Genomic DNA, 18,739 nt, shown 5'->3' on the forward strand with positions numbered 1-18,739 from the left:
CAAACTGGACTTGTAACTGAAAATGAACTGCATGCTATAGGCGGAGTTTCCCACAGCAGGCTAGACACCATATCGGGCTTGCATACCCAACAACCGCCCCCTCAAGCCCAAACTACTGACAATGGACTCGAGACATACCATGGCAGAGCTCAATCACCTGAAACCATGAGTAGAAGTCCCCCCCCTTGATTATAGCATAGGTGTGTGTGTGTGTGTGTGTGTACTTCCCTCAAACAACCATCAGTGTGAGACAGACCAGAACTCGACCAAACAACAAAGGGTGGTCTTATCATTTGATTTCTATGGCAGTGTCTATAACCCGTACAATTTTGACATGATGACAACTGACAAGCATGACAATAACTAACAACAGATAAGGTAAAAGGAGGCTTTGTCTAGAAAGTATATGATTATGTTGACAAATAAAACATGAGAAATCTAGAATACTCATCATGCAAAGATTCTCTAATGGATGATGTAAAGTGGTCACCGCTGGCAAACTTGTCGATGTTTGATGCGATGTATGAATCTTCAACTCCGGATTATTGGTCATGGTAGAAAACTTTCTTTCCTTGTCCTTGTCGTTAAGATTTTGATAACCACAACAGGACTTTGATATGAGCTTAATCACCACCGTCGTCGTAGACTTGTGATGTCTGAGATGCGTACAAAATCTCTTTGCTATTTATGCCTTGGAAATGCATAAACACCGTTGTGAACCAACTTGTTGTTGAGTGCCGATACAGGAAGGTGTTTAGCATAGGGTGAATGCCCTCTTGAATAAGGCTCAAAGAAGGTGACTACTATTTTAAAAGCATGAAGTTAAAAAGAAAATTTTCAAACTCTGTAACACAGAAACGACACAGGGAAGCCGGATTTGAAGCTCTTGGTTGTTTGCATGCAGCATCAAGCCTTAATACGGGCTTTTGGAGATACCTTTGCAGCTGCCAACTACGTTTTTGGGACGCTATGTATGCAGGGTAAATGGCCGCCTAGTACTTGCTGCAACTGTACGTGCCTTTTGATATGCAGTGCGCAGGGCTGCTAGCTCTAAGGACAACGTTTCAGGACGCTTGCTTGATAGCTTTGCCTTACTTCACCTGAGGCTACAAGCTACCTTCACCTTGGACACACAGCATTTTAGAATGCTTTTTCTGCGTTACCTTCTTGTCTACGCCACCAAATGGAAACGTTTTGATATGCCGCCTGCAGAGGCCTAGGAACTCCTGCCCGCCTGTGCTCTGATACCAGATGTTGAGCCCACAGCTATGGGGCATGCCGCCTGAGAATCACCATGGCTAGGAGAAGGAGCGTGCAGAGATGAGAGAGAGAGAGAGAGAGAGAGAGAGAGACTCTCGACATAGTAGTAAAATAACGCTATTCTCTCATTTTGATTGTAAAACCTTACATTGTATATATAGCCACAAAAAGGTCATTTTGCTATATATAGCCACAAAAAGGTCATGCAAACTGGACTTGTAACTAAAAATGAACTGCATGCTATAGGCGGAGTTTTCACATTAGGCTAGACACCATATCGGACTTGCATACCCAATAGGTGCCCCATGAACATACAAAGAGAAGAGTGGGGAATTAAGAGACAACTCCCAACATAGAAGGGCCACTTTATGCAAAATGTCAACACAAAAAAGCAAAAAATTCTTTGATTTTCACTGACTTGCTAAAAAAGAACAAACCAATTTTTATAAATAACCAAACCGAATCCATTTTTGGGACTTTTTGGCCAGATAACTGAAGAAGAAGTGGACCCATCCGTGAAGAAGCTATTGTAAATCCATTCTAGTGTTGTCTTTCCTCTTGACCCCTTCTCTTCTTTTGCTACTCTTTTTTGTGTTGATGCTGGTGTGTGAGTGTGCCCCGTGCTGTATATGGTGTGTGTGTGTGTGTGTGTGTGTGTGTGAGAGAGAGAGAGAGAGAGAGAGAGAGAGAGAGAGAGGTCTGTGGGATAAGAGAATTATGAATCATGTGTGGGTGTAGATATTGAAAGGGACTTTGTGTGTTTGATAGTGTGCAATCGAGTGCGTGTTAGTAGAGAAATGTGTCATTTTTAAAGGTGTTTTTGAGAGGATTGGGGTGCTATGGATGCCTTAGGCCATAGAGAGGCATTTTTAACATTTTTTGGGTGTGAAGAGGAGCAATTCGATTGCTCATTGGTTCAATCAAAAAGTCTTTTTTTTTACAAGAAGAGATGGCATCATGAAGTTATGCGCTAATCTTTATCGAGGAGCAGAATCAACAGGAGTAGGGCTAGAAGGCTCTAGACTATTTTTAGCATCCTATCTGGAGTGTGGACTCTTGTAATGCAATGATTTTTGGTTTTGCCACAAGAGAGAGGTCTAGTCTATTTTCAACATATGCAATCACCTACGCATGCATCTTGAAGGCATGAGACTATGCAAGATACTAATATGGGTACCAAAATTTACAATTATATTGCTAGTTACAGACTGTTGGAAAAAGGTGTCATGTAGGACACTGTCTTGGTCGACATGTATGCCTTACGTGGTGTGCTTAAGAAAGCACAAAAATTTCTTGAGGTGCTTCCTATCTAGAATTTATCCTCTTGGAATGCACTGATTGTGGGATACTTCATTAGTGATATAGACAAATTTAAAAATCCGATAGCTCATTAATACACGCATTAGGAAGAGAATGGAGTCTAGCAAGGCCTCTTTATTTGACAGTTTAAGGGAGTCAAAACTTTAGTATTAAGAAAGCAATCGAAGGACAACTTTTGAATTCAAATAGGTAAAATGGCTAGTTTATTTGAATTCCAATTTTCCCTCCAAAATGAAATTTAAAATCTAGTGGGCAAAATTTTATCATGTAACATATCTATGGAAAGAGCTCGGCGTGTAGATTCTAGATCTATAATCTACAGTCAAATCGGAGATCATCTGTAGGAGTTATGGAAGGACGAAAATCATAAAATTGTCCTCCCTCAATTTGGGGGAAAAAGTGCATCCTTTGACCACTCTTACACCTCTCTAAGGCATTGGATTAATGATCTTGAGGTGGTGAGTTTGAACCCTGGTGCGTCATCTCAGTGGTGTTTTTGCCTTTCCAGGGCAAAGAAGATTCCTTAAAATATTAAATTATTGATCCCCTTGTCCATCGGACGGCCTTCGATGCAACTTACATGCACACAGTTGATCCCCACTGGGAAAAGGGTGTCAATTAGTCTCGTGGGCTGGTGAGGCCGTGGGGAGAGAGAACATGTTGGCATTGGGAATGTGAAGGAGAGGCCCATATCATAAAAAAAGAAAAGCATGTTGACTTTATGCAGCAAAAGCTGCCAAACCAGAATGTTAACAAATGATGTTCCTTTTCATAGTTGTGCAACTATGCCAAAATCAATAGAGTTGTAAAATTTTGTGCATAATCTCCACTCTACCAAGCTGCTATTCTTCTTGCAAACATGAAACACATGAAGCCCCATGTGACCACCACCTCCTCCACATTAGTTAAGTTTACACACTGCAATCGAATATGGCACTCAAGTTCGAGGGCCGACATGGATGCCAAATGAACACAGCCTATTGGCTTCGTAAAATGAGGGTAGGAATGTCTTTGGATAACTCCCAACCCTGCACAAAGTCATTACTAGCATCCATACAATTTGAAATTAACTCAATATGTCTGGTTGAAAATCATCTCGCTTTTTACCAATATAGGGGTTACTGGAGGAGCTTTGTGCAATGCCACCCATTCATTTTTGAAGACCATCAATGGTGGTTTATGTGTAAGCACCCTGAGAACACTCATAAAATCAAGTAGTGCATCATACTAGAGTTGTGGTAAGATGGCGCTCTCAACTATCTAACTTCATTTGATCCAAATAATATAAGTCTATGTATAACACCGTGAAATTGAGGTTTAAAGAAAATTTTAGATGAATATCCATAAGACATATTCCACGCTTTTGATTGAAAGATCTTTTATTCAAAATGCTTTCAATCGGTAGCTCTTTTGCGATCAAAAGAATATGCTTCATATATCTATCGACACAACATTTGAAATGCTTCGACTCATTCTTTGTGAGTTCATTTTGCCGTGATTCTACATTCTTGATGTTGTGTAGTTCCCTTAACATTTTCTACAATGATAATCTCCTATCTTGACATTATTTTATGTTGTATTCTTTGTTTTATGACTTTAGACATTATATGCAAGCTTTGTCTCACTCTCTCTACAACAACAGAGATGTGGTGGCACTGCAAACACAGGAAGAATATCATATATGGAAGACAATATGAATGAAGCATATCTACCTTCCATCTATGCGATGAGGTCCAAGCACAGAGAGGGAGAGAGCAAGAGAGAAGGATGCAACATACGCACCTCCAAGCCTAAAGTGTTACCCATACACATGAGGGCCAAGAGGAGAGCGATAGGAAGATTTAGTCCAACTTGATAAAGGAATTACAAATGTTGTGTATGTAGATCGACAAACTACCTTCCTTTCGCAAAACTTTTGGTTAAATTGTTTGTGTATTTTATAGAATATAATGTTCCAACCAAAGAAGGTACACCTAGGAAGACGTAGGACTTACTAATTCCACCTTGAATATCACTAGATTGGGAAACCCTTGATACATGCACTATAGATATCTTCAAGGATAAAATTAAAGATGATATACAAAGAGAAATGCGACCAAAACAAATTTCACAGAGGATATGAATTCAATGGTTTATACCAATCCATGTCTTTGTGATATGTTTCAAATCTAAAAATTTGCAAAGGACAAACACTATGTCATTGAATAGAAGGGTGGCAGTAGTCAAAGTGGACAATCTACTTGGAGAGAATTGAAGTTACAAAGAGACATCTCATGTTGATGGCACTATTAAATGTATGGTAATCACCAATTCTATGTCCATCTCCTATCAAATTTCTCATCATTGACTGGCTTTAGGGTATGATTACCAAATGAAAGCTAAAATCAATTGCAATCCACTCAATGAGCATAGATAGATGATTTTTATTGTCATCAACTCCTATTTTAGGCTTTAAAACGTCCTTTGTCTCTCTAGAAATAACTATACTCGCTCTAGATAGAAAGCACATGTCAAAGGACAATGAGGCATGCAAGGAAGTGAAACCATGGCTAGGGAAGTGTTCGAAGATAAATGCCACTTCGTAATAGGATTTTTTTCAGAATGAATGCCACTTTATAAGTCCATGGAAAATTCTTCTAACATCTCACAAGAAATTTACGAGGCTAAAAATAGCAAAATACAACTTACAATGGGTTGGAACGAGAGGCAAAGTGGGTAGAAGGGAATGAGGGCCTATAACATTCATTCACCTCATCAGGAATCCCAAAACAAGTTAAACATCCTAATTAGCTAAAATAAATTCCAAAGACACCACACATTGATAAAGAATGCAAGATTCAAAAGTGAAATAGATTAGCTACTTCAAAATGAACCTCTCCAAGAACCGTGCAAAGGGATCATGTAGGAGCCAAGACATACAAATAGAGTGAAGTGCTTGAGAGGACATGGAATCTATGAGCTCCTTCTTGCTCAAAGAGATCTCGAGTTCTTGATGTGACTAGCCTTATAGCTTAAGAATAGTCACAACTTGCTATTTATCATATTCATAATCATCCTAAAAGACTAGGGTTCAAACATGGTTGGCCAAAATGTAGATAAAAATTGTCAAGCTACTTAATTTAGGGCTCTATGAATCCTATGCAAAACCACAAAGTTGAACATGGAAAAAGAAACATGGGATGTAGGAAATCTATGCTGAGTCTTGTCATCACGAGTTTGATGCCTCAAGGGGTCCACTATTAAGAAGCCCTCTATATAACACATTGTGATATATCCTATAGCTTGGTGGACATGCACACCTACACTCAGAGATTAGGGGACATGGCTTTGCCTTGGGAACCACCGCTTAGTGTTAGTAAGGGGCTTACGATCTAGGTTTCAAGAGAGGGGTAATATCCCCATGGACGATGGTAGCACATGATGATCCATGAAGAGGGTGAGGTGATGCTTTGGTGTGTGTCGCCTGCTTCACCATAGCTAGAGAAGGAGCCCTGATATTACAAACCTAATCCTAGATCAGAGTCTCAAGGAGCCAAGCACATTCAAAGATGAGTGTCTTAGAAGAATTATTATCCCCTACACTGCATATCTTTTCATCCTACACTCTTGTATGTATCCATTTACCTCAACGGATTCAGAAGGAAAGAGTTTAATGCACTGCCTGATCTTTAGCTCTATTTAAAAAAATTGGATAAATAAAAAATAACAACAATGGTAGCTAGTTACACTCTCATTGACATTAGGGGCAAGCAAGCAAGCACGACTACCAAGGTTGATGGCAAACGATTTTCATACAATCCAACAAGACTAAAGTGTTTCAAAGGAAAGGTTGACAATGGATGTAAGCTACTTGAGTGAAGCATCAATAAGAAGATATCCAAGAATGGCTTTCTTCAACCATTTCACATCCTCGTTCCTCCGAGGAAATTCTAGGTGCCTTCTACTCGGTTGTTTCAAATCAAAAGGAGTAAAGGAAAACTATAGTGCTTTGTTAGCAGCATTTGTATTGAATTGAAGTGAGTCGAAGGAAAAAAGAAAACAAGAATCTAGAAGATGAAATCTTGGGGGGGGGGGGGAGAGAGAGAGAGAGAGAGAGAGAGAGAGAGAGCTTGGGATTTGTTTCTAACAAATTCTGTTACCTTAAGTTGACATGGTCATGTGCTACAACTCCACGATCTTCATGTCCCAATTTTCATATGTCTAAATATCTCCTTAGCTTTTACATTGTAGTAATTCTTTGATTTAATCTCCCTCTATTTTGTGAATTATTGTGATATGTGTAAGTGTGGGTGTATCATTTGAAGATTCAACAAGAGAATACATCCCTGGAGAAGAAAATGGAGAGAGAGAGAGAGAGAGAGAGAGAGGGGGGGGGGGGGGGGGGGGGGGGGGGGCTTGTTACATTTCATCAAAGCATGTTTACTTGTTTTTTGATTGGTACCTTCTTTAATACGTTATGATTGTGAGGCCCCAATTTCCATCTGTGTACCTCACAAAAGAACCACGAGAAAGGTTAAATATAAATTGATGATACGGATCATTTGAAATATGTTCACTTTTAGATGTTGTCCCTTTTTATGTTTGGAAGAAAAAGAAAGGATGCATGTCTCCTTTACTAGGGGAATCTGCACAGTCCTCCCCAATTTTTATAATACGAGGGAATGTGCCATTCCACGGTAGATTGTAATTTTTAGTGTGTTCATTTCAATACGTTCTTAGTAATGAGTAAAAAATTCAGAGCATTTTACATACCTTCTATTTTGACATTGATTTGTCAATTGTCCTTAACCAACATGATGATGTCGTCGAATGCTTTGTGAACAAGCTTGCTGACATGCTTCCTCCCTGCTCCCATTGATTTATCTTCCAGTCTCATAATGGATTCTCATCTATGTGAAGGTCTTGTGTAGGGCCATAAGCTTTCAAAGAGCTGACCAAACTGGAGGATGATCAGATGATGGCATCATAATTGCATTCAGAGAAAATTCCTTGCTTCACAACTCGTAAAAATAGCATAGAGATTCCTTTCCACAGCCACGTTGGAAATATCCTAAAATTGACACGCTCCAAGAGATGGCATCATGGAGATTCCCTTCAAGAACTTTTTGTGCTTTTATGAGGAAATCGCATTTGGCATACGTACCAAGAAAAGCACCAATAAGAATGACATCCTTCTCCAACAACATATTCCAACTGATGCCAATAGGGATAGGAATCCCTTCATGTAGTGCGCCCTCTCTGTATCAGTGGCAACAATGATGCGCCCTTCCTTAAGCTACAATTCGCAAACATTAGTTATATGTGTTGAGTCCTTGGAGAGTGGTGGCCACATCTATGTTGAGGATATCTTGCAATCAACACATTCCAAGAGATGACATTCCATACAAAGAACTTCTCATGCTTTCATGCGGGTACCATATTTGTCATACAAACTCAAAACTATGCTTCATAAAAATTGGTGGACCTTGTGGATCATGATGAATTAAATCTGATATCTGATTGCTTTTGACGCTCTTTCTATCTATGATTGACATTTGGGACACATATCAACCATAGTATTATCAATCACATCTTTTTGCACAACCAAAAATCTTATCGTGAATTCTCTCCCACATGTGAGTGTCTTGTATTAGGCCATAGGCCTTCATGGTGCAAGCATAGTGATCTCGTTAGGAGAAAGGCCTTCCCTTAACATTTGATTAAGACCACCCAGAGCTTCCTTGTTATAGCCATCCTGGACAAATCTTGTAGTCAATACGTTCCAAGTGATAAAAGTCTAGAGAGAATAGACCAAAGTGCCACCAAGCATTTGATTTTGCATATGGAAACAGACCTTCCCTTTGCATCCGGTGTGCTTCTTTCTGCAACGGTGTTGGGCAATATATCAGGACATTCAAAACAAGCGGAAGCCCATCAAGAATGAAATTGTGCTTTCATGAGGGTATCATATTTGGCATACATACGCATTAATGTGATTTTGTGAGGGTACCATATTTCGCATACTAACTCACTAAATCTGTATCTTTTTTAAGTAACTTGCTATTGACATCTTGCATAAGTAAGGCCACAAGGTTGAAAAGTGCAAGCATAGGTGAGTTGAATATGGAGAGAGTTATTCCCTTTGCATCCATTAGTGCACGAAATACAATGTTTCCTTGCCACATCCATAAGGGGCATCCTACAGTTAGCATGTGTGGTGTGGAGACTCTAGAGAAGATCAGACCAAGTGACACATAAATGTGCATGTGAGATAGCTAAAGGCAAAAACGCTAATGAAAGTTGTATCAATAGGCTGATGTGAGGTGTTGATAAAAAGGGAAGAGCAAAGGAATAGCCATGTTCCACCATTAGGAAGAGGATGGGGTCTAGGAGGGCCTCTTTATTTGCCATGAGATTATGAAGGTGATTAACATTTGGACAACATGCCATGTGTGCAAGAATGGTGTGTGTGTACATTAAGATATTTGTCACGACGAGTTGAACGGGAATGCATAAATGAAACATATAAAGAATATGTCAAATTTTGACGTTTCTGTTGATCACAAAGGAACCACATCTAGATCGCATGAGGATCACACCCCATGCCTAGCTCACATGGTGACCACATTGTGATTATAGCAAAATCATAGTGTGATCACATCATGTGATGATCACGTTGTGATTACAATTGAGCACATCCACGATCCAACGGTGCAGATGAGTGCCGCTTGCACATTTTGACATGGACCATTAATCCCCACTAGAGATGTCCATGTCAATTAGTTCCCAGGCTCACCAGCTCCCCATCCCATAGCTCACCTGCACGTGGTTGTTGCTGAGTCATTGTGGCTATGTGCGACCACAATGAAGAGCATGGATGCCAATGCAAGCATTGGAGGGCCTTATTAAGGTTGATTAAGGTCCTCGTGAACACCCCCTAAGGAGTCTCTCTCTCTCTCTCTCTCTCACACACACACACACACGCTCACTCTGGCACAGACATCTTCTTCTCTATAAAGTCATGCCACATGGACAAAGTTCACAAGGATCATACGTTCAACGATAACTGTCAGTGGGGCTGTTTAGAGCGGCGTAGTTGGATCGAATGATATCCACTACCACATTCTGCGCAACAAAACAAAGAAATGCAAAGGATTCTTACTGACACACATCGCCAACCGGCTACCGATTTCGTAGCGTCCAATTATGGCGGGCAACCATAGCAGACGACGTTGGAGAAGGAGGCTCGACCACACCTGCGAGAAAGAAGCGCTGCCAGCATGCTCCCTGTTTCTCGCCCTTCTTGCTTTTAACGAGGCGACTCCTCTGCAGGTTGCCCATAAGAACCTGAAAAGATCAGAAAGGCAAGCTCGACCCCAGCTATGACGTCGCAAGCTTCCGCAGAAGCTCCTCTGCTGCCCATCTCTGCTCAGGTAAAGCCTCAGCTGTTCTCGTCTACGCCCCTCCAAATTTGATTTCTTTAACATTTCGTCCATCGATCGCCTCTTCATCTACAAAAACTCTCCTTCGGCACTGTACTTTACCTTCTTTCTTCTTCCATAGTCAATGCATTAGCAGCTAGCCTTTATGACATATGTTTATCAAACTCACTTCTTCTTGATTTTTGCTTATAATACAGCTGCAGAAGGCAGCTTCTGGGCAAAGCTTGGGCAGAAGCGGCTGCCATAGTTGGAAGAGAGCGGCCCTAATTTGCCTTTTCAGCTTCGGTCTGATTGCTGTCGCTGCTTATGGCTTGAAGACAGCTCTACAGAGTAGAGCTTCTCAGAGCATTCTTCAGAACCGAGCATCATCATCATTATCAGAGTACAGCCTCAACTTTTTAGTTGTTGGTGACTGGGGCCGCCATGGTCTCTACAACCAATCCCTGGTGGCTACGCAGGCAAGCATTTTGAAAGTAATTGCCTCTGTGATCTTGAATTTTGCATGGCATTAAGCAAGGTACTCCGACGTGCAGATGGGAAAGGTCGGCGATGAGCTTGGCATACAGTTTGTGATCTCGGTGGGGGATAACTTCTACGATCGTGGGCTGACAGGGGTGAATGATTCTGCGTTCTCCGAGTCATTCAGTGATATATACACTGCTTCTAGCTTGCAAACAACTTGGTATGCGGGTAGGAATCTGGATGCCCTCTACTTATAACTATTATCTAATTACATCTTTATCAGAGCTTTTGTGAAGAGGGATTTCTCATATATATTACATGAATCAAACGTCAAAAGTACTTGTTTAACATTGAAATGAATGGAATTTGTTTTGCCCATCTAACTTTTGTAATGAATGGATGAAATGTGAACGGAAGTATTTGTAATCACAGAACTCAGCTCGCTCTACAGGAAATAACTGTAGTAGAGTTCCTATTGCTTTAATGATTATTATTGATATTCAATGATCGGCTGATTATCGCTCTTTCATCAGTCCTTGGAAACCATGACTACATGGGCGATGCACTTGCGCAACTCTCGGATGAGATTGCGCAGCACGATTGGAGATGGTTCTGCCGACGCCAGTTTCAACTCAGCTTCCCATTATGCAATGGAGTTAATTCACGGCATAATGCAGGTGAGGGTGATAGCATATCTTTCTTGGTTCAAGTGAGTTTGTGGCTAAATGTGCTGTTGTGTCATGTTTTTTACTAAATTTTGCTCGGCAGAAGCTTGCAGTGACTCAGTTGACATGTTCTTCTTTGACACAACACCTTTCATTGATGCATACTGGGAGAATTCAACAACAAAACACTACGACTGGAGAGGCTTAGCTCCTCGAGCCGAGCAGCTACAATCTCAGTTACAAGTACAATATGCACAATATGCACACGCGCACACACACACAGTACACTCGCCGAGTACACACTTAAGCCCATGATACTAATCGTGTTTTTGAGCAGGATCTTGATGCTAAACTACAGGCTTCCACTGCGACATGGAAGTTTGTACTCGGGCATCACACGATCAGGAGCATTGGAAGCCACGGTGACATGTCCGAGCTTGTAAAACAACTGTTACCCATTCTCGAGGCAGGATTAAGCAATTTTATAGATTCGTGAAGAGAATATAAATCTTGCTCCACATATATATAGCTTTGATCTCATATTGGCTGCTTCATTCATGCAGAAATCTGAAGTAGACATGTACGTAAATGGGCACGATCATATTCTCCAACATATCAAGCGCACAGACAGGTTTGATTATGCCGCGTTTGCCCCGCGCGGCGCTGTATATACTGAATTTGATCATGTTCCTTTACGAGTTTTGAACTGGTACCGTTGCTATATTATATATTGCAGCGCCATTCATTTTGTGACGAGTGGAGGAGGGTCGAAATCGTATGCTGGACTGCGATCATATGATGATGATGATGGAGTTCAGTTTGTGCATGAAGGGCAAGGGTTTCTCGCCGTCTGCATGACTGCAACATCAGCTCTGCTTACATTCTACGATGTCTATGGAGTCGCTTTGTACTCTTACACTAAGGATTTATGAGATGAATGGCCGATCGAGATATTGCTCTGTAACATTGATGATTTTGCTTGACTGACCATTTGTATTTTAATTGGCGGCAGGGCTTAATTAATGTCTGTGCTTCAATCATTCTTTCTTCAATGCTTCAATCACGGAAAGGGGCAGGGGCGCCATTTTTCACATGAGTAGTAAAATAGATAAGTCAGAAATTGGATGTGTATTACAACTACTATATGTCGCTTATTCAAGGTAAGTTTAATTATGCAACTCAAAAAGCGAAGAACTTTGATCGTATCTTCCACAGGAGGAATGTTTCAAATGCTCACATTTATAAATGATAAACTTTGGAAATTCAGTGGGCTCGTAAACCCTCGTCGCTATCTTAAACGGGGTCAATAGGGGGGATCTAAGGCCCAAATTGCGGGGTGGGAAGTGGCTTTGATCTCAACTGTCCGATCGAGTGATGAACTAAGGGTGAACTAGGGTGATCTCGGGGCAAAAATGGTGCTTCAAGTTCACCCCTAGTTCACCAGCCTCGTGGGGTGTGGGTCGAACCCAAGACCTCTCGGTTGTCACTCGAATGCCATACCACCACGCTAGCACGTGTCGCTTGCCATGTTGGCATGGCACATGATCACACCCCAGTTTATCCGCCCCCAGTTCACCCTTAGTTCACCCCTAGTTCACCTTTGTTTAGCCCTAGTTCACTAAATGATCTGAGAGCTAAGATTAAAGCCGCCTCGTCCCCCCAATTTTTTGCCCTGGTACCCCTCAAAACCATATGTCTATGCGATATAGTGACGAGGCTCGTAAACTCAGGTCATCCTATGACATACGATAGTTTGAACCCACAATCTTACCCTAGCATTACATTTGGTGGATAGACACTTTTATGTCCTCATATAGTTTTGTGTCCTTAAATGAAAAACTTCCTAGAATTATTGCTTGAAAGGCCAGGAGGTTCTAAAGTGCTTATGACCTATCTTTAAGGCTAGTGGTTCCACCTTCAGAGTTGGTTTTGAGTAATATTTTTAAACCTAAGTTGAGTCAATAAAAAATAGGTGTTGTTTTTGGTCAATTATCATGAAATTGGCATTAGATCTCTAAAGCACAGCTTAGTGGAATTTAGCTAGGACAGATCTAAAGGTGTTTTTATACTTATAAAAAAAAAGGTTATGTATTCAAAGCTATGGCCTATGTACTAAAAAACTCTTTGTGCTGACGTGCTCGTGAAATTCACATCTTAATGAATACTTTGGACGTGTTTTTGTGACGAAAAGGCAATTTTGAGTGTGTCCATGGAGTTCTTATTGTGTAACGCTTCTTCCTTGAAATTCAAGGGAACTAGTACCCCATTGATTCCTAACCCAAGCTCTTAATGCCTCAAACGGGGGGCAGTTGTTGAGATGTAGAGAGAAAAAGAGAGAGACGAGACAAGAAACACACCATATACGCTCCCAAAGACTGATTCATATTGAGGACAAGATACAAATATATAGGTGAGACCAAGTTCAGTAGAGTGAGCCATATATAGCTCCAACACCCCCACTCAAACAAAAGTCTCTAGCTTTGGATGAAAAAACCCTTGGGGAGTTCAAGGGAAAAACCCAAGCCCATATACAATGTGAAATATGAACCAGCGGTGATGATGTGAAAGTGAATTGTGCATCTATGTACAAATATTCAAGTGACTTAGATATCACAAGGTGCAAATGTGGAGTGTGCATAGTGCATGGTACCTAAAAGATTACAATGTCATATGTACAAAGCTATTACAATAGCAAAGAAGCTAATCTAGAAAGAGTGAGGCCGAAGCAACTCCAAGCTCCGAGCGCAAGAGGATGAAACGTGACTCATTGAGACCTTTGGTCAAAATGTCTGCAATCATCTGGTCACTTGGACAATGTTCAACCATAATGGTTCCTTTGCGTACTTCATACCTGACATAATGATAATGGCACTACAAGAGGTTGTGTGCTCTTGTGACGCTGTTAGCGACGGAAATACACTGGGTTTTTATAACCCCCGGCGTCGCTAAAACCGTCGCTACGAGCGTCACTACGAGAGCGTCGTTATATGCGTCGCTATATAGCGACGTTTACACAGAAGACTATAGCGACACTTATAGCGATGCCCGAGAGATTTTTTTTTTGGTGGCAGGGCATTGAATGCCCTGCCACCCATCAACCATATTGTACTTGATTCACTTTTTAAAAAAAGTGCAAGGGTAGATAATAGACCCAAAATAGTCACCCACAAGACGCATTGTTTGCAAAATTGACAATTGTACACATCATAGGCAAAATGAATTGATTGGCAAATGTAATAATGACAATTGTACAACATCATAGGCATAAAGAATTGATTGGCAAAAGGAACTGCGGTGACAAATGTAATAATATACATGGTTCAAAAAAACGTATAAAATCCGTCTCATGATACATAAGCTATGAGAAACCCTAAACTAATGCTATCTAGCTACGGCTAAACTGACGTCGTCTAGTCAGACGTCTCATCGCGTCCAAGCGGCGTATCTGTCGGATTCTGCAAAAAAAGACAATAAGACAGCTTTCAGTAAGTATAAACATATAACGACATTTATAAAACAATACAAAAAATAAAAAAGAGTAAACCCTAATACTAACCATGCCGCCGCGAGAACTGAGAATGTCCATCAGGGCGTTTAAGCCCTTCCTGCCTGCGTACTCGCGCTCGGACAGTGTGGGATCACGTCCTGTCATCGACCACTGTCAAAACATACAAAGATTTCATTATGTTAGAACTAAAAAACTCATAAACCCTAAACTATCGAACATAAAGAGCAATGTGAAAACACTTACAAAATCGGCCTCAAATGATGCCCATCCACCGCTCCCCAAGTGGTGCGAGCTCCCTGCCTCTACTCGCGCTCTGGCTGCATCCTTTTGTTGCTTCCAATTGTCGGGATTCTCGCGCGCTGCTTTCTTCGCATTCTTCCAATCTTCTTTGGCCAGCCAATCTGGCCTGTTCCACCCATTCTTGATTTCTTTTTGCACTTCGGAACGCTTGTGTTTGCAATATTCGCGCATTCGAATCTTCATCAGGTCTTCATTGAAGCGCTGATCCCGTGTTGGAACGGGAAACTCATCATGAAGTATGCTGATGACTCTGTTTTTTAAATCACTTGGTACTTCACTCCATTTGTTTAGTATGTAGTGTCTAAACAGCTGAGAGCAAAGACCACGCATGCCCGAGATCACCTTCTTACCGTCATCATCCATGATGATGCCGCCGCTGAAGTCGACGGAGTAAGGCAAGCCCTCTGGCCGGTGACGCGTGAACCTGGGTGTCCTGACAGGGGTCTCTAGCGGCGTGTCGATGGGGGTACGGACGTCAGGTGTCTCCACCGGCGTCTGGGCCCCGAAGCGAGGAGTGTCGAGTGGGGTGGCTCCTGGCGGAGTAGGTAGAGGTGTGTAGCTTCTAGGAACAGTCAGCCGTGCAAAACTTGGCGTAGATGGCGATGCTGTGGCTGGTGTGGGGGCGGGCAAAGAAGGGGAGGGTAAAGAGCCTCGTCGAACACGAGGCGGTGTGGAGGCATCGGTGGCGAAATCCCCACAACAACCGCCACCGCCATCACTAGAGCGCCGGTGTCTAGACGAGTGTGAAGCTCGTCTCGTCGACGCCGAAGCTTCGGAGCGCGCCGAATGCTCCGAAAGAGAGGGAGATGCGGATGGAGTAGGAACGCGCGATGATGCGCCAGAGCGATGACGCTCCACGTACCACTGTCTCTGCTGCGGTGACAAAGAAGAAAGAAACTCCTCATCATCCATACCTGCATTAAACACACGAATATTTAAACTTAATATTGAATGAATAGAGTAGACAATGACGCAAAGACCATTAAATACAATGACATAATGACGTATATAAATACAATGACACAATGAATTGAGTGATAGAAGAGGCAAGTCGAAAACTCAGAATTTTCAATCAAAAGATGTGAGCGCGAGTAGAAAAGAGCGTTATACACCATGGAAGGTACTTAGAGAGCCAAAGCTTTTACAACACGGAGCAAAATTGTTCAAATACAATATTTGTGGCTTTAAGAGATCTCTCTCTCATCCTCGCATAACTCAGCATAACTTCCTATATCTATATAGAGCTCTCCGTTTAAACACATATTCTCTGTTTCATTTTGTAGCTCCTCTGCATGCACCCCATATAGAGTAGTAGCATCTTGATGCTTGTCTGGCACCACCGCAGCGGCTTCTGATTGAGCATCTTCTCTGATCTCCTCCATTGATGTCATTGTGATTGGCACATGGTAGCCTTCATACGTCCTTGCACTACGAGGGGCTACCTCTATGACGTACCACCAGTTTGATGTAGACTTTGTAGGATGAAATATTACCTGCCAGAGCCACATAACTTACATGAGAGCTTTCAAGCACATAACTTGTAAAAGGGGGATGTTAACTATTTACATACTTACTTGTTCACAATGCTCGGGTAGTACGAAAGTGTCTCTTAGGTCAGTCCATTTCTTAGTAGAATCCACCTCAAGAAAACCAGACTCTCCTCTACGCACAGTAGCGTTGCGACCCTCCATGATTATCTTGAACTATTGCACGTCGAACAAGTCGACAAAAAATCCTCTGTAATCGATCCTCAAAATCTCTTGCAGCGTGCCGAAGTAAGTGAGTTCCGCCACCACAGGATCTGCATCAAAGGAACGTCGTCGACTAGACTGTTCAAATTTTGCCATGATTCCACAATCTTGAGTAAAACGCTTTTTGTCGATTCGTTCCACCCTAGAATGTCGACCTTTACACCATGCTGCTATGTATGACTTATACTACAACGAACAAAGATTATGAGTGGCCGTTCAAACGTTTATAAATAAAGTCACTTGCTAGTCGTACATTGCAAACTTACCTTGGTCGCGCAACCCCGAGAGTACTCCCACTCTTCTTCAGTCACTTCGTCACCGCATTGTTGTGCGCTTTTCAATTGGTTGTGCAACCATCTTAAGCTCATGAAGGTTGGTAGGCTCTCCAGAACCGCTGGATAGTGCATTGGTGGTCGTCTTCCCCGTCTCCACTCGACTTATTATGTTGAACATAGTCTTTTGCAAGACTAATAGCACTTTGGTTGTCACACCGCAAGGGTGTGCTAGAAAAAGGAGAGTGACCAATATCAACCAGCATTTGTCGAAGCCAAATCAACTCACGAGCTGCAAGTGATGCCGCAACATATTCTGACTCAGTCGTAGAAACTACAACACAATGTTGTTTCTTGCTGGTCCAAGAAACAAGACAATCATTTATAAAGAAGCAATTTCCACTAGTAGATCCCATAGATAAATGTGAGCTTGCCCAGTCTGCATCTGTGTAACCCAAAAGAGAAAGAGATTGCATAGAATCCAATGTGAGTTGTCGTCGATAGACTAAACCAAAATCTGTAGTGCCTTTCAAGTATTTCAATACACGCTTTGCAGCAGACCAATGCTTAAGAGAAGGACATGCAAGATGTTGTCCAAGATAATTAGCAAAAAACAGAATATCAGGATGAGTGTTCATGCCAACAAACTGAAGACATCCAATCAAGTTAGCATAAGGTTGATTTGTGACAAGTTGACCGCCATTGTCAGAAGTATTCTTCGTAGAGCTCGCAAGACAAGGTGTGTTGGCTGAATGTGCAGATTCCATACCAAATTTTTGAATAGTATCTGCAATAAACTTTGACTGTCAAAGGAATAAAATACCTTTTTTACAGTTCCGTTGGATTTGAAAGCCAAGATAAGAGTGAATCTCTCCAAGATCCACCATATCGAATGCAGAAGACAATAACTTTTTCACTTGCTGAAGAAATCCCAAATCATTGGAAACAAGGATGGTATCATCCATATAAAGAGCAAGAATCACAAAACTACTACCTTGGCGTTTTATGTATAAGTTGAGGTCTGACGAGCAAGAGATGAATCCTTTAGAGGTGAGAAAAAGATCAAATTTTGTATACCAGGCTCGCGAAGCTTGTTTGAGACCATATAGTGCCTTATGGAGTTGAGCAACAAGGTCTTCTTTACCTGGAATAACAAACCCTTCTGGTTGTTCCATATAAATTTCCTCTTCCAAGTCACCATTAAGAGAAGCAGTTTGCACATCCATTTGATGAGCTTCTAAGTCAAATTGAACAGCAAATGCCAATAAAACTCGAACACTTGTAATGCGAACAACTGGTGAAAAAGTCTCTTGATAATCAACACCAGCTACTTGGGAGTAACCTTTTGCAACTAAACGTGCCTTGAACTTGTCAAAAGATCCATCTGCTTTTACTTTTGTCTTATACACCCACTTACATTTAATAGCTGTACGACCAGGAGGTAATTCAGTTAGTATCCATGTACCTTTAGAGATAAGAGAATCATACTCTGCTTCTATAGCCTCTTGCCATCGATCCTTTTGTGGTGAAGAGATAGCTTCATCATAAGTAACGGGATCTTCAGAAGTAGAAAAAGTATTATCAACAATATCGTCATCATAAACATGACATGAGCCATGTTCAAAATCAATAGACAGATCAACAAAAATATCAATATCATCATTCGCAACATTTGGAATGGATGGTTGTGAAGAGGAAATTTGCACTATAGGAAGAATTTCATCTTCTGAAAGAAATGGAAAAGCCTGAAGAAATGATTTAGTATCATCAGAATCATCCA

The 18,739-nt window shown here is 41.5% G+C and overlaps 1 protein-coding gene across 1 annotated transcript; it reads left to right on the forward strand.

Moving 5' to 3' along the window:
* The first annotated feature begins 9,686 nt into the window (after positions 1 to 9,686).
* LOC147450153 (purple acid phosphatase 7-like) lies at positions 9,687 to 12,162 on the forward strand. Its single transcript, XM_086520663.1, has 8 exons — positions 9,687 to 9,992; positions 10,199 to 10,459; positions 10,535 to 10,691; positions 10,997 to 11,140; positions 11,232 to 11,371; positions 11,466 to 11,594; positions 11,692 to 11,759; positions 11,865 to 12,162. The coding sequence occupies exons 1-8, from the start codon at positions 9,942 to 9,944 to the stop codon at positions 12,058 to 12,060; spliced, it is 1,146 nt and encodes a 381-aa protein (XP_086376789.1). The 5' UTR covers positions 9,687 to 9,941; the 3' UTR covers positions 12,061 to 12,162.
* The last annotated feature ends 6,577 nt before the right edge of the window (positions 12,163 to 18,739 follow it).

Source organism: Adiantum capillus-veneris, chromosome 9 (assembly GCF_014529385.1).
Source record: "Adiantum capillus-veneris isolate H3 chromosome 9, ASM1452938v2, whole genome shotgun sequence".
Taxonomy (NCBI): domain Eukaryota; kingdom Viridiplantae; phylum Streptophyta; class Polypodiopsida; order Polypodiales; family Pteridaceae; genus Adiantum; species Adiantum capillus-veneris.